Source organism: Geotrypetes seraphini, chromosome 3, assembly GCF_902459505.1.
Source record: "Geotrypetes seraphini chromosome 3, aGeoSer1.1, whole genome shotgun sequence".
Classification (NCBI taxonomy): Eukaryota; Metazoa; Chordata; class Amphibia; order Gymnophiona; family Dermophiidae; genus Geotrypetes; species Geotrypetes seraphini.
Genome location: NC_047086.1, coordinates 49,996,547 through 50,009,467, shown reverse-complemented (window position 1 = coordinate 50,009,467; position 12,921 = coordinate 49,996,547). Strand labels below are relative to the sequence as shown.

The following is a 12,921-nucleotide window of genomic DNA, read 5'->3' as shown; positions in this document are numbered from 1 at the left end:
TTTTAGGCGAAGGACTGGCTCCTCCTTTGCCTAAAAGCCATTGTGTTGGACATTTGGGGCTCAGGCGTTTTTTTGGTTCATTATGGGGTATAAGAAGATAAGAACATAAGAATTGCCACTGCTGAGTCAGACTAGTGGTCCATCAAGCCCAGCAGTGTAGACGTAGTGGTGGTCTGGGCGTTTAAACAGCTGAATGTAGAGGCAGGCCATTATCAAAACAAGGACGTTTGTTTAGGTTATGGACGCTTTCCCTGCTTCTGCTTTCAACGTTTAAGGCCTTAGGCCAAAAAGGGAGTTAGACGGTTTTTTTTTATTATGCCCCTCTTAGGTTTTAAGCGATATATAAATTAAAAAAATATGTAAAGAATAAAAAATATGTAAAAGAAATAAAAGAAATCTGTATGACAGTGAACAGTTCTGATGCTAGGCTGATCAGGGCTATGTGATGTGGATTGCTATCAAAGAAAAATCATTCACCAATCTTAACAGACAAAAATGTCTATCAGTCCTAAATGTGATGTTCACTTTATCCTCACTATAGAATGAAAAATGCAGTACTCTTGATCACATTGGAGGAGGGGGGTGGGGTGGGGAGGGGAGACAAGGGAACAGAAGCTGGATGGGACTTGGGAAAGGAGGGTTCCTTGGTGGTGTATTCAAAAAATATTTTTGGGGTTCCATGATTGTAAAATAAGTTTGCGAATCACTGCTTTAATGGCTCAGTGATTTTTTTTTTTTTTTTTTTTACTTCTTACAGATAAATGGAGCAGTGAATTTCTCCTTTGACCATTTAGAGTTGGAACAACTAGTCAAAAATAAACAACAGCGCTTTGGCTATGATGCTCCATCTCTACGTGGACCAGTTGAGGTGGTGGCTGTAGTCACAGAATTTCTAACAGGTATGATACAGAAGGACATATAAAATATATTTTTGAATGGCGTGATAGGTCAAACATATTGGAGTTTGTTTACTAAAGTACATTAGGTGTTGAATGCAGATTTTAACATATCTAAAGAACGCTAATGTTTCTACCAGTTAATTATAGACTTTTTCATGGCAACCCTGTAGTTTCCAGGATTTTGAGGGTTTTTCTTTCCATGAGGTAACGGTAGGAGAAGAATTCAAACTGGAGGGAAATCTGATGTGTATCAATATTCAGCCAACTGAATTTTGCCACCTATCCCATGACTCTTTAATTTTCTCAGGAGCCTCTCACGAGGAACTTTATCAAAAGCTTTCTGAAAATCTAGATACACTACATCAGGGGTGCCCACACTTTTTTGGCTTGCGAGCTACTTTTAAAATGACCAAGTCAAAATGATCTACCAACAATAAAAATACTAAATATATACCCCCCTCTTTTACTACGGTGCGCTAGCCGATTTAGCGGGAGCTAAGTGCTAATGCGCCCATTATATTCTATGGACATGTCAGCATTTAGTGCACGCTAAATAGGCTAGCGCGCCTTAGTAAAAGACCCCAATATTTATTTATATATTTACCGAGTGCACCTCTTCTGTCCTCTAGAACTCGTTCCATTCCCCAACCAACATCTCTCTCTGTCCCTCCAGGAGTCCAACTTTTCTTCCTCTCTTCTTCACCCCTATTGGCAACATGTCTTTCTTGCTCTCCCTTTTCTGTTATGATCTTGCATCTCTCTGTTCTTCCTAAGGGTCTCTCCCCTTCTGTCTCTTCTGTCTGCACCTCCCATAGTACAACATCTACCCCCTCTCTTCTGCCTCCCCTTTTTTTCAGGTTTTCCCTCTCTCTGTCTTCCTTCTTCTAACATTTTGAGTTCTCCCACCTTTGGTCCAGGTCTTTGTCTCTCTCACTCTCTTTGTCTTCCCCCTCCTCAGGGCCTGGCACCTCTCTCTCCTCGGTTCAGGGTATTTCCCTTTGCTAATCCCTCTAGTAGTCCAGGATCTGCCCTGTCTTCCCCCTCCCTTTTGGTTCAAGGCTGCTTTCCTGCCCCTCCTCAAGGTCCTTTTTTCTCCTCCCCCCCGATCCAGCATCTCTAAGGCAACCCCCATCCCACCGGGGCCCTGACGTGCAAGGCCTTATCTCGGGTGCTTCCCTCAACTCCGGTGCTTCCCTCAGACTGGATCATCGAGCTGCTCCTCTCAGACTGGATCCCTCACCTCCTTTCTTCCCTCTGGGACTAACTACAACAAGTTCAAAGAAATTACGGCAGCCTGCCATCAGCATCAGTAGCACGTTCCCTCTGCCGCGGTTCCGCCCCTCTGACATCAGGGGCGAGACCACCGCAGAGGGAATGTGCTACAGATGCTGACGACAGGCTGCTACGTTCGCTCTGCAGGCTGCTGTAATTACTTTAAAGGTGAGACAGTGACCTTAGGGGAATACGCTAGGGAGAACATTGGCTCTGTGATCTACCGGCGTTGCCTTTGTGGTCAACCAGTAGATCGTGATCGACGTTTTGGACACCCCTGCACTACATGAACTGCTCACCTTTATCCACATGTTTATTCATACCTTCAAAGAAGTCAAGCAAATTGGTGAGGCAAGATCTCCTTTGGCTGAACCCATCTCATTAAATCATGTTTGTCTATGTGTTCCACAATTTTATTTTTTATAATTGTTTCCCAAACCGCGAAGGAGTGGAATAGTCCAAAGGAGACTGGTGAATTCAAATGTATTTCACAAACATCCTTTATTTTGTCAATAAAACATTTCAACGACTCGACATGTACATGTTTTGGCCAGAACGGCCTGCCTCAAGAGTCTTGCCAGTCTTGTATTGAAATGGAAAAGTCCACACAAAATAGTTAATTCAAGCTTTCACCAATAACTTTATATACTTAATTTCCAGGTTCTTGATTGGTTCTGAAAAAAAAAGACACCTCTGAGTTGCCAGAAACAGTCTTTTTTTCAGTTGCCATCTGCCATCTGGGTGCATATTGATGATGTCATGATGATGCCAATATACACATCAAAAATGTCCACTTCCTCTGATCAACAGCAAATGAAGCAGGCTAAAGATGTCTGATCAAAAGAGTGTTTCAAGTTTCAAGTTTATTAGGAATTTATATACCGCCTATCAAGATTATCTAAGCGGTTTTTTACAATCAGGTACTCAAGCATTTTCCCTCTCTGTCCCGGTGGGCTCACAATCTATCTAACGTACCTGGGGCTATGGAGGACTGAGTGACTTGCCCAGGGTCACAAGGAGCAGCGCAGAGTTTGAACCCCCAACCCCAGGGTGCTGAGGCTGTAGATCCAACCACTGCGCCACACACTCCTCTTTGCCAGAACCAATCAAGAACCTGGAAATTAAGTATACAAAGTTATTGGTGAAAGCTTGAATGAACTATTTTGTGTGGACTTTTCCATTTCAATACAATACCGCGAATGACCAGAACCAAGAATTTGCAGGGCAGCACTATATTCCTTCAGTCTTCTCTCAGTCTCCAGCAGGTGTTGGTGAGCTGTACCCATCTCCCTTGGTAGGGCTGTTGGAATTTGTTTAGGACTTTTTGTCCCCTTTTTGGTGCCGGATTAAGCTTGGTTGGACCCTGTTTGGAGGTCCGTCTGACCTCGGGGGTGTCAAACCCGGTGGGTCGTGTGCTGGATCCCTCCCCAACATTTCTTTTAGAGGTGTCTCAATGGTAAGCCTTAACCCCTGGTTGGTAAGGCATACTATTTGGAGAGCCAAGTGGAGTCTGTTCTGCAAAAAAAAAAAAATCCTGAGGTAGTGCCGATCTGAAGGGTTGCTTTCCCTTTAAATATGCTGTAAATTACTGTATTTTTCAATTAACTGTCACTTTTCTTTGAGCTAGGTCACGTATAGAGCAATTGAGCACTTCTCAGGGGAAGAAGTGCTCAGTTTGATCCAGACGTGAGGCACTCGTGGTTGGCCTGAAAACAGCTGTTCGGGCCAGTGCAATGGAGGAGCCTCTTCGGCAGTGGGTGCAGGCGTCCAGGGTTCCCCGCTGCTAATGCCTTGCGAGCCAGCAGCGCTTTGCAGGGAAGCACAGTCTTCTCCTGCCACCTGTGGAGGGATTTCCTCACAGCTGTTTTATGTTACAGCTGATGCCGGCTTTTGCCTGCTTTAGTGGCTGGGACAGTTCAGGCTTCCCAGCCGCTACAGGCCCTGGAAGGGTTATTTTTGGCGTGTTTTTTGCCGTTTTTCTTCAGATAGCTCCTCCATTTTGTATGTAGCCTCAAGTGCCTTCTCCCTGTTTTGGAATAACAGGGACAGGTTTCAGCTGGGTTCCCTGCTGGGGCAGGGAGTCCCATAGAGCTGACGAAGAGTTTTTTCCCCTCATTTTATTTTTGCCTGGGGTCCTGCTTGTGTCCCGGGGATCTTGGGGGGGGGGGTTGTTCCCTCTGCGCCCCCGGCTGTTTTTGACCCCTTAATTCTTTTTTGTCCCCCCTCCTCCTCCCTCGTCCAGGCAACTGCATATGGGCTGGGACGAGGACTTGTTGTCTGAGGAGAGTTTTAAACAATGCATGTGGACCTGGACTCTTGGGGAGACCTCCAGGATCCTCTCACGAGGATGGCCTCTGGTACTGGGGACTTGTTTTTTTTTCCGTCTACCAGCGAGGAGGCGTTTGTGGTGCGCCTTTTTCAGAGGGACAAGCTCTCAGATCTAATTCAGCAGATCTCCTCGGTGTTGTGCTTTGAGGAGGTGCTGCCTGAGACCCTGAGTGTGGAGGACCCTCTTCTTTTGGGGGATCGCCTCTGCTTCTCGCTCTTGTCCGATCCATCTGTTTTTTTTTCTGGACTTTGCTGGTGTCGCCTTTTCGGTGTGTGTGCCCCTTGACTTGTTTGTATCCCGGTGGGGGATAGGGCAACCTTAAAGTCACCAGTGGTGGAAGCGGTGGTCTCAGCTATGGCTATGCGCTATGCCCGTTGAGGGCAGTTCGGTCTTATGGGACTCTGAGGAGCATAAGTTGGAGACCATTCTTAAACAGAATTTTGATGTGTCTGCCTTGGGGATCCATTAATCCAGAAAATTTCCTCATTCGATTGTATATTAAGGAAAGTTAAAGAGCTTTGAAAGCACAATTCATTCTGATGTACAGTTGAACCTTGGTTTACGAACATAATTCGTTCCAGAAGCATGTTCATAAACCAAAATACTCGTATATGAAAGCGAGTTTCCCCATAGGAAATAATGGAAACTCGCTTGATATATTCCCTCCACCCCCCTGAGGCCAGCGGCTCTGCTCCCTCCTCACTCACAAAGGCCCCCCCTGCGCAAACCGGCACGCCCCGCCCGAACAACTTGAAACTTACCCCCCCGTCTGGCACTGGTACGCAGCCCACAGGACGTGCCGGTGCCGCTTGAAGAACTTCCTGCCTCTGCCGGGCCTTGAGCATGCATCTGTGCATGCTCAAGGTCTTCTAATTCTCCCTCTCGCTGAGATTCTGTGGGCTGCGTGCCGGTGCCAGATGGGGGTAAGCTTCAAGTTGTTCGGGCGGGGGGTGCCGGTTCAAGCGGGGGGGGGGGGCCTTTGCGAGCGGGGGTGGGGAGCGATGCCGGTTCTTGGGGGGGGGGTGCTCGCAAATCAAGTCAACACTCGGTTTGCGAGACAAGTTTTGCAAGAATGTTTTGCTCGTCTTGCAAAACACTCGCAAACCGGGTTACTCGCAAACCAAGGTTTGACTGTATCTCAATATTTCATAATAAGTAATTCACCATAAACTTGTTATATATTCATTTCCTTATTCATTTTATTTAAGTAACACGGGATAAGACCTCAGTGGCTACATCTGTACAGAATAAAATCTGTTATAGTACAAAGTTCACAAAGTAGCTAGCCTCCTCATTGGTCATATCCCTACCACCTATCTTTTGTTAAATAATTTTAATTTCTATAATTTTTAAGTTTTACATACTTTTTTTGTGAGATAAATTAGTTTTTTAAACTTAGCTTTCTCATATCACTTGGGCGTTTAAACGGCACTCCAACATGGATCCACGTTTCGCTAGGGCTGTTTCAAGGAGATACCCCTAAATAAAAAGATACCTCAGAAGATAAATACCTTATCAATGAAACATTCACCACTAAAATTATTCAAGTATAGTTTCTTACAGATATTCAGACCCACTGCCAGCTTCAAATCTTTTTCAACATGGCGTCGTCCTCTGTACAACTATTTAAATATCTACTTGTCACATGACTATCTAAACCAATCAGGACAGTCTTCACCTGCGAGGCACCGGGACATGGACCACAGTTGAAGGCAAAACAAAACGTGGAAGACCCGTTTCAGAATTTCGAGTTCACACCTGGGGACGTCTACAGCGAACTGACAAGGCTCAAGGTAAACAAGGCCATGGGACCGGACAATTTACACCCAAGAGTGTTCAGAGAATTGAGAGATGTTCTGGTGGAACCGTTGGCAGTACTCTTCAATCTCTCACTAAGTACGGGGAAAGTTCCGTTTGACTGGAAAACAGCCAACGTCGTTCCTCTGCATAAAAAGGGTTGCAAGGCTGAGGCTGCGAACTATAGACCGGTGAGTCTCACCTCAATAGTGTGTAAACTCATGGAAACACTAATTAAGCATAAATTAGATACGATCTTGAACGAGGGAAATCTCCGGGATCCCAGTCAACATGGATTCACCAAGGGTAGGTCATGCCAGTCCAATCTTATCAGCTTCTTTGACTGGGTAACAAGAAGGCTGGACTCAGGAGAGTCCTTGGACGTCGTATACCTGGACTTCAGCAAGGCTTTTGACAGCATCCCACACCGCAGGCTGCTGAACAAAATGAATTCGATGGGGTTAGGAGAGACTCTTAACTGCATGGGTTAAAGATTGGCTTAGTGGTAGACTTCAGAGGGTGGTGGTTAACGGTATCCTCTCTAAAATGTCGGAGGTGACAAGCGGAGTGCCGCAGGGTTCAGTCCTGGGCCCACTCCTCTTCAAAATATTCATTGGGGATCTGACTCAAGGGCTTCAAGGTAAGGTAACCTTATTCGCTGATGACGCCAAACTATGCAATATAGTAAACGGCTACAATCTACAGGATACTATGGAGCATGACCTGCGTACTTTAGAAAGTTGCTCCTTGATATGGCAGCTAGGCTTCAACGCCAAGAAATGTAAGGTCATGCATCTCGGTAACGGAAATCCATGCAGAACTTACACCCTGAATGGAGAAACTTTAACCAGGACTGCGGCAGAACGAGACTTAGGAGTAATCATCAGTGCCGACATGAAGACTGCCACTCAAGTGGAGAAGGCTTCATTTAAAGCACGGCAGATGATAGGTTGTATCAAGAGAAGCTTCGTCAACAGGAAGCCTGAAGTCATGATGCCATTGTACAGAGCCATGGTGAGACCTCATCTGGAATACTGTGTGCAATTCTGGAGGCCACATTACCGTAAAGATGTGCTCAGAATTGAATCGGTTCAGCGGATGGCCACCAGGATGGTCTCGGGGCTAAAGGGTCTCCCGTACGAAGAAAGACTGAGCAAACTGCAGCTCTACACTCTCGAGGAGCGTAGGGAGAGGGGAGACATGATTGAGACATTTAAGTACATCACGGGACGGGTCGAGGTGGAAGATGATATCTTTCTTCTCAGGGGACCCTCGACCACAAGAGGACATCCGCTCAAACTCAGGGGAGGGAAGTTTCGTGGAAACGCCAGGAAGTACTTCTTCACGGAGAGAGTGATTGAGCATTGGAACAAGCTTCCAGTGCAGGTGATCGAGGCACGCAGCATCCCAGACTTCAAGAACAAATGGGATACCTATGTGGGATCCCTATGAGGGTCATGCCAAGGGATAGGGTCGCTAGGGTATAGACTTGAAAAAGCGGGTCAGTAGAGTGGCAGTATAATTACAATTATACTTAAGGGGGTCAGTAGATTTAAAAGGGTGGGTCAATAGTGTGGGCAGACTTGATGGGCTGTAGCCCTTATCTGCTGTCATCTTTCTATGTTTCTATGAGCACTGGGAAGTTTAAAATTAGATAAGAGACATCCATTCTACCTCACTGTTTAGTCCAAAAGGAATAACTGTATTAAGATCGAAAATTCATTTCTGCTCCACGAAAGTTCAAATAACTATCCAGGAAGCTATTTGTGGGGGATTGGTGGCTCAGACCGTGTTTCGGGGGTCGAGCGGGTCCTTGACAGTGGTTCTGATGGCTGGTCTTTTGTGCATCAGGAGGTGGTGAAGATTGAGATGGCTGCCTCTTTTCCTCTTAGATGCCCTCTATGCCTTCTTGCAGACGTCTGCCAGATCCATAGCTTTTGCTGTGGCTGTGCGTCAGACTTTCTGGCTTCGGGCTTAGTCGCCGGATGTGGTGTCCAACACTAAACTCACTAAATTTTCTTTTTCAGGGGTCCTTGTTGTATACAGAGGCTTTGGACAAGTTAGTTCAAACTCTGACGGACTCTAAAGTGCCCCACCTGCCTGAAGACCGTGCTTGCCAGGCTGTTTGAGGTGGCACTGCTCGGTGGCGTCTGTGAGATTTCTGCAGATTCCACCCTGGGTTTGGGGCTGCTCCCTACCCAACCTCTGATTTTGCCTGGGGTTGTTCCTTTCAGCGAATCCAGTCCTGTCAGGGGCCCGTCGTGGGGCTGGGAATCCCTCTGCCGGTTCTCCCTGTCTGTTCTGCCCAATGACTCTTTGCCAGCGCCCCCTCTTGTTCTGGTGGGTGCTCGGCTGGAGGTGATTCGGGGTGGCTCTGCTCTGCAGTTTGCCTACTCCCTGCCAGATCATTTTCTAGCTTCTCCTTGTCAGGCTGCATAGAAGACATACATTTTTGCCAGTCCCTTCAATGCTTGTTAGATCTCAAAGCAGTAGTTCCAATTCTCCCTCGAGAGTGTTGTACCGCCAGGTACTTGTTTTCTTTTTGGGGCCCCAGACAGAGGGGATCTATTGGCCCATTTTAGATATAAAAGGGGTCAACAGGGATCTCAAAGTTTTGTCTTTTCGCATGGAGCCATTGCAGTCTGTGGTCCTGGCGGTTCAGCCGGGGGAGTTTCTGTCCTCTCTTGTTCTGACGGACGCCTACTTTCATGTTCCAATCAAAGCCTCCCATAATCACTTCCTTTGCTTTGCAATCTTGGGTCAGCACTATCAGTGCTGTGCGCTTCCTTTTGGTCTGGCCACAGCTCCGCGGATGTTTACCAAAGTTATGGTGGTTGTCGTGACGGCTTTGCGCAAAGAGGGCATTCTACTGCATCCCTACCAGGATGACTGGTTGATTCGGGCAAAGTCGTTCTGGGAGAGCTCTCGGGTCATGGCTTGTTTGGTGGAGTTTCTGCTGTCGCTCGGCTGAATTATCAGCCTTTCAAAGAGTCGGTTGAACCCATCTCGGTGCCTGGAGTACCTTGGGGTCCTGTTCGACACCTCCTTGGGGAAGGTCTTCCTTCCAGAGGCCCGAGTGAGCAAGTTGTAGTCATAGTTTCACCTTCTTTTGGCATCCCGATGTCCTCAGGAGCAGGATTTCCTCCAAGTCTTGGAGTCGATGGGGGCTTCCCTAGATGTAGTGAAGAGGGCTCGTGCTCATAAGCGTTTTCTTCAGTATGCTCTTCTTCGGAGGTGGTCTCCCCAGAGGCACAGTCTGGATCTTCCTGTTCCTATGAGGGGCGTAGCTTGCTGCTGTCTTCGTTGGTGACTTCAGTCCCCCATCTTCTTCACAGGGCGAGTCTGAATCAGCCACAGTGAATGGTGCTTCTCACGGATGCCAGTCTCCTCGATTGAGGAGCTCAGTGTCTAGGTCACTCAGCTCAGGGCACCTGGTCCACGGAAAAGGTGTCCTGGTCGATCAATGTTCTGGAAACTAGAGCCATCTGGCTGGCGCTGTTGGTCTTCTGATCCTTCTTGACGGGTAAGTTAGTCAGGGTTCTTTCAGACAATGCCACAACGGTGGCCTATGTGAATCGTCAGGGGGGGCACCAAAAGCACTCTGGTGGTGCAAGAGGCAGCTCTGCTCATGGTCTGGGCAGAGTCATTTTCTGCACACCTCGGATTCCCACATAGCAGGAGAGGAGAATGTTCAGGCGTACTTTCCTTGTCACGTGCTAGACCCCGGAGAATGGTGCCTAAGTCACGTGGCTTTTCAGTTGATAATGGAAGCTTGGGGTCAGCCTCTCATGGACTTGAGGGCTACAAGTGTCAATGCCAAAACATCCCACTTCTTCAGTCCTCGCAGAGACAGTCTGGCTGCGGTTCTGGTTGCTCTGGTCCAACTATGGCCAACGGAGGGTCTGTTGTATGTGTTACCTCCGTGGCCATTAGTGGGCATAGTTCTCCTCCACATTGTTCGTCATCCGGGCCTTGTGATTCTGGTGGCCCCGGATTGGCCCAGGCGTCCATAGTATGTGGACCTGGTGCGGCATCTGGTGGCGGATCCTCTGTCTTTGCCACTCTCGCCCGACCTTTTGATTCAGGGTCCCATTCCAATGTTCGATCCAGGTCCCTTTTGTCTTACGGCTTGGCTCTTGAACGGGAGCACCTAGGTAAGAAGGAGTATTCACATAAAGTCATTTCTACCATGTTGGGGTCCCGGAGACTTCCCACTTCTAGGGCTTCTGTGTGGGTTTGGCGTATCTTTGAGGATAGGTGTACTGCGTGTGGAGTGGTTTCCTTTCGTGCTTCTCTTCTTCACATCTTAGAGTTCTTGCCGGATGGCCTGGACTGGGGCTTGGCTTGGTCTTCTCTCTGGGGTCAGCTTGTGGCCTTGTCAGCCTTCGTGGGTTGTTACGAGGTCAGCGCCTGCCTGCCATTCCTGATGTCGTCCGCTTCTTGCGAGCAGCCAAGTTGCTCAGGCCTCCTGTTAGACCGTCTGTTCTATCTTGGGATCTTCATCTGGTCTTGTCTGTGCTGGTGCGCCCACCCTTTGAGCCTTTGGGGGCCTGCACATTGCAGGACCAGACTCTTAAAGCGGTCTTTTTGGTAATAATTACATCTGATAGACGTGTTTCTGTGTTGCAGGTTTTCTCCGGAGTTTTCTTTGGAGCGGGTTGTGTTGCGGTCTGTTCCTTCTTTTCTGCCACAGATAATTTCTCCTTTTCCTGTCAATCAGTCAGTGGTCCTCCCAGTATTTTGTGCGGAGGACCTGGGAGAACATCTCTTTATCCTTCTAGCGGGTCCTCGTAAGGGGAATGGCTCTTTCAAGGCTACCGTTGCATGCTGGATCAAGGAGATTGTTGCTTCCGCATATCTTCTTCAGAAAAAGCCTGTTCTGGAATTTCTCTAGGCTCATTCCTCTCAGGGTCAAGCAGCTTCTTGGGCTGAGTCATCTTTAATGCCTCCAGTGGATATTTGCATGGCTGCAGTTTGGGCTTCTCTGTGTTCCTTTGTCAGACACCACCTTGTGGATGTTCACGTGCATTGGGACGTGGTAATCGGTGAGTGTGTTCTGGTGTCTTTCCTTTGGGGGTCCCACCCATAATGGGTACTGCTTTGGTATGTCCCATCAGTAAGCTGAAGCTGTACCAATTCTGGTAAGGTTGATAAAAAAGGAGAAATTAGGTTCTTACCTACTAATTTTCTTTCTTTAAACCTTCTAGACCGGTACAGCATCTCACCCTGTCTGTTGTCATGTTCTTGCGGTTGTTGCGTGTGCAGATTTTGCTTTTTCTGCAGGTTCTAGTATTTTTCTAGGGCCAGGGAAATTAAAGAACAGCGGCTGTGGCTCGGCTGGCATAGCTGGCGAGCTGTGGGGGCTTCTCCTTTGCATTTTCCAACAGCACTCCTATTTATTAGTTGTTACTCCTGTTCAGAGTCTTGTTCTCTGTTTATACTTTTTAGTTCTGCTTGGCTATTCGGCAGACTGAAGGAATATAGAGAGGGTCAGCTATTATATGCTATTCCAAAGTTTTGTCTCAGTCTCCACCTGCTGGTCATGACGAGATATATATCCATCAGTAAACTGAAGCTGTACCGGTCTGGAAGGTTTAAAAGAAAGAAAATTAGCAGATAAGAACCTAATTTCTCCTTGTATATTTACTCAAAATACATACAAGAGTAACTTTAATAAAACCCTTATTCATTCTTCAAACTGATTTTAATATCTGTATATTTTCCAAAACAGGCATTTCCCAAAATGGAAGCACCAGTGTATTATTTAATGACAAATATTACACTATTGAATTTTCTGACTACCCAGAAGTTTTAAAGCCTTCTCTGAACTTCACAGTCTCAGTAAGTCCTTATACTTCATTATGCTATCTTACTAATGTGATCAATAATGAAGCAATGTTTGTGAAAACTGTTTTGAGACCGTAGCCCTACAGTACAAACATGGGTCAATACCACCATGAAGCAGATGGGAAGAAAGAGTTTTTGCAAAGAGAAAACACAGTAATATAGTGAATGACAGAAATTAAGGATGATTTGATCTACTTGGTTTACTCAGTCATTCTGGTTTACTTCTTTAGCTTTGGCCATCCTTTTTTGCCCATATCACTGTCTTTGGCATCATAGAAGATCTTCCAGTTGTCAGCTAGACAATATCTAGGAATTGTAGGGGTGTTTCCGTATTTGCACCTGAAGGTTAGGCCTCTCTGACATCATCCAGCCTGAACCATTGTCTACAAGAAATCATGGTTTGCAAGAAATCATTGTCTGCAAGAAAGCTTTCCAGCATGAACTTTGCAAGAAGACAGAAGAAACATTTTTGCTGTTTCTGCCTGATGCATTCTGGGTATGTACCAGAATGTTATTCTACTCAAGGACATCCATCTGTGTCTTCAGAATTGGACTGTGTGATTCTTGGGGGAGTTATACTCCTATCCTGTTCTTATCTGTTTAACGGCCCTGTGTCTACCAGCCTATATGATACCTTACACAGAAAGGCTATTCATCTAAGTTCTGTTTCTGGATTGGTCCGAGGAAGTCATCTGATGAGATCCAAGTGAGAAGGTGCTAATTATAATTAGTCTGTGTTGGGATGGGAGGAAGCTCACATCTTACCACAGGTGTTCT

At 46.7% G+C, this 12,921-nt stretch overlaps 1 protein-coding gene across 2 annotated transcripts in view; it reads left to right on the top strand.

Moving 5' to 3' along the window:
• Positions 1-12,921, top strand: part of CD109 (CD109 molecule) — a 295,729-nt gene that overhangs the window by 72,368 nt on the left and 210,440 nt on the right. For both annotated transcript variants that reach the window (XM_033937865.1, XM_033937866.1), the window contains exons 9-10: positions 758-899; positions 12,029-12,138. In XM_033937865.1, the coding sequence (XP_033793756.1) occupies positions 758-899; positions 12,029-12,138 (252 nt within the window). The remainder of the gene's footprint in view (positions 1-757; positions 900-12,028; positions 12,139-12,921) is intronic.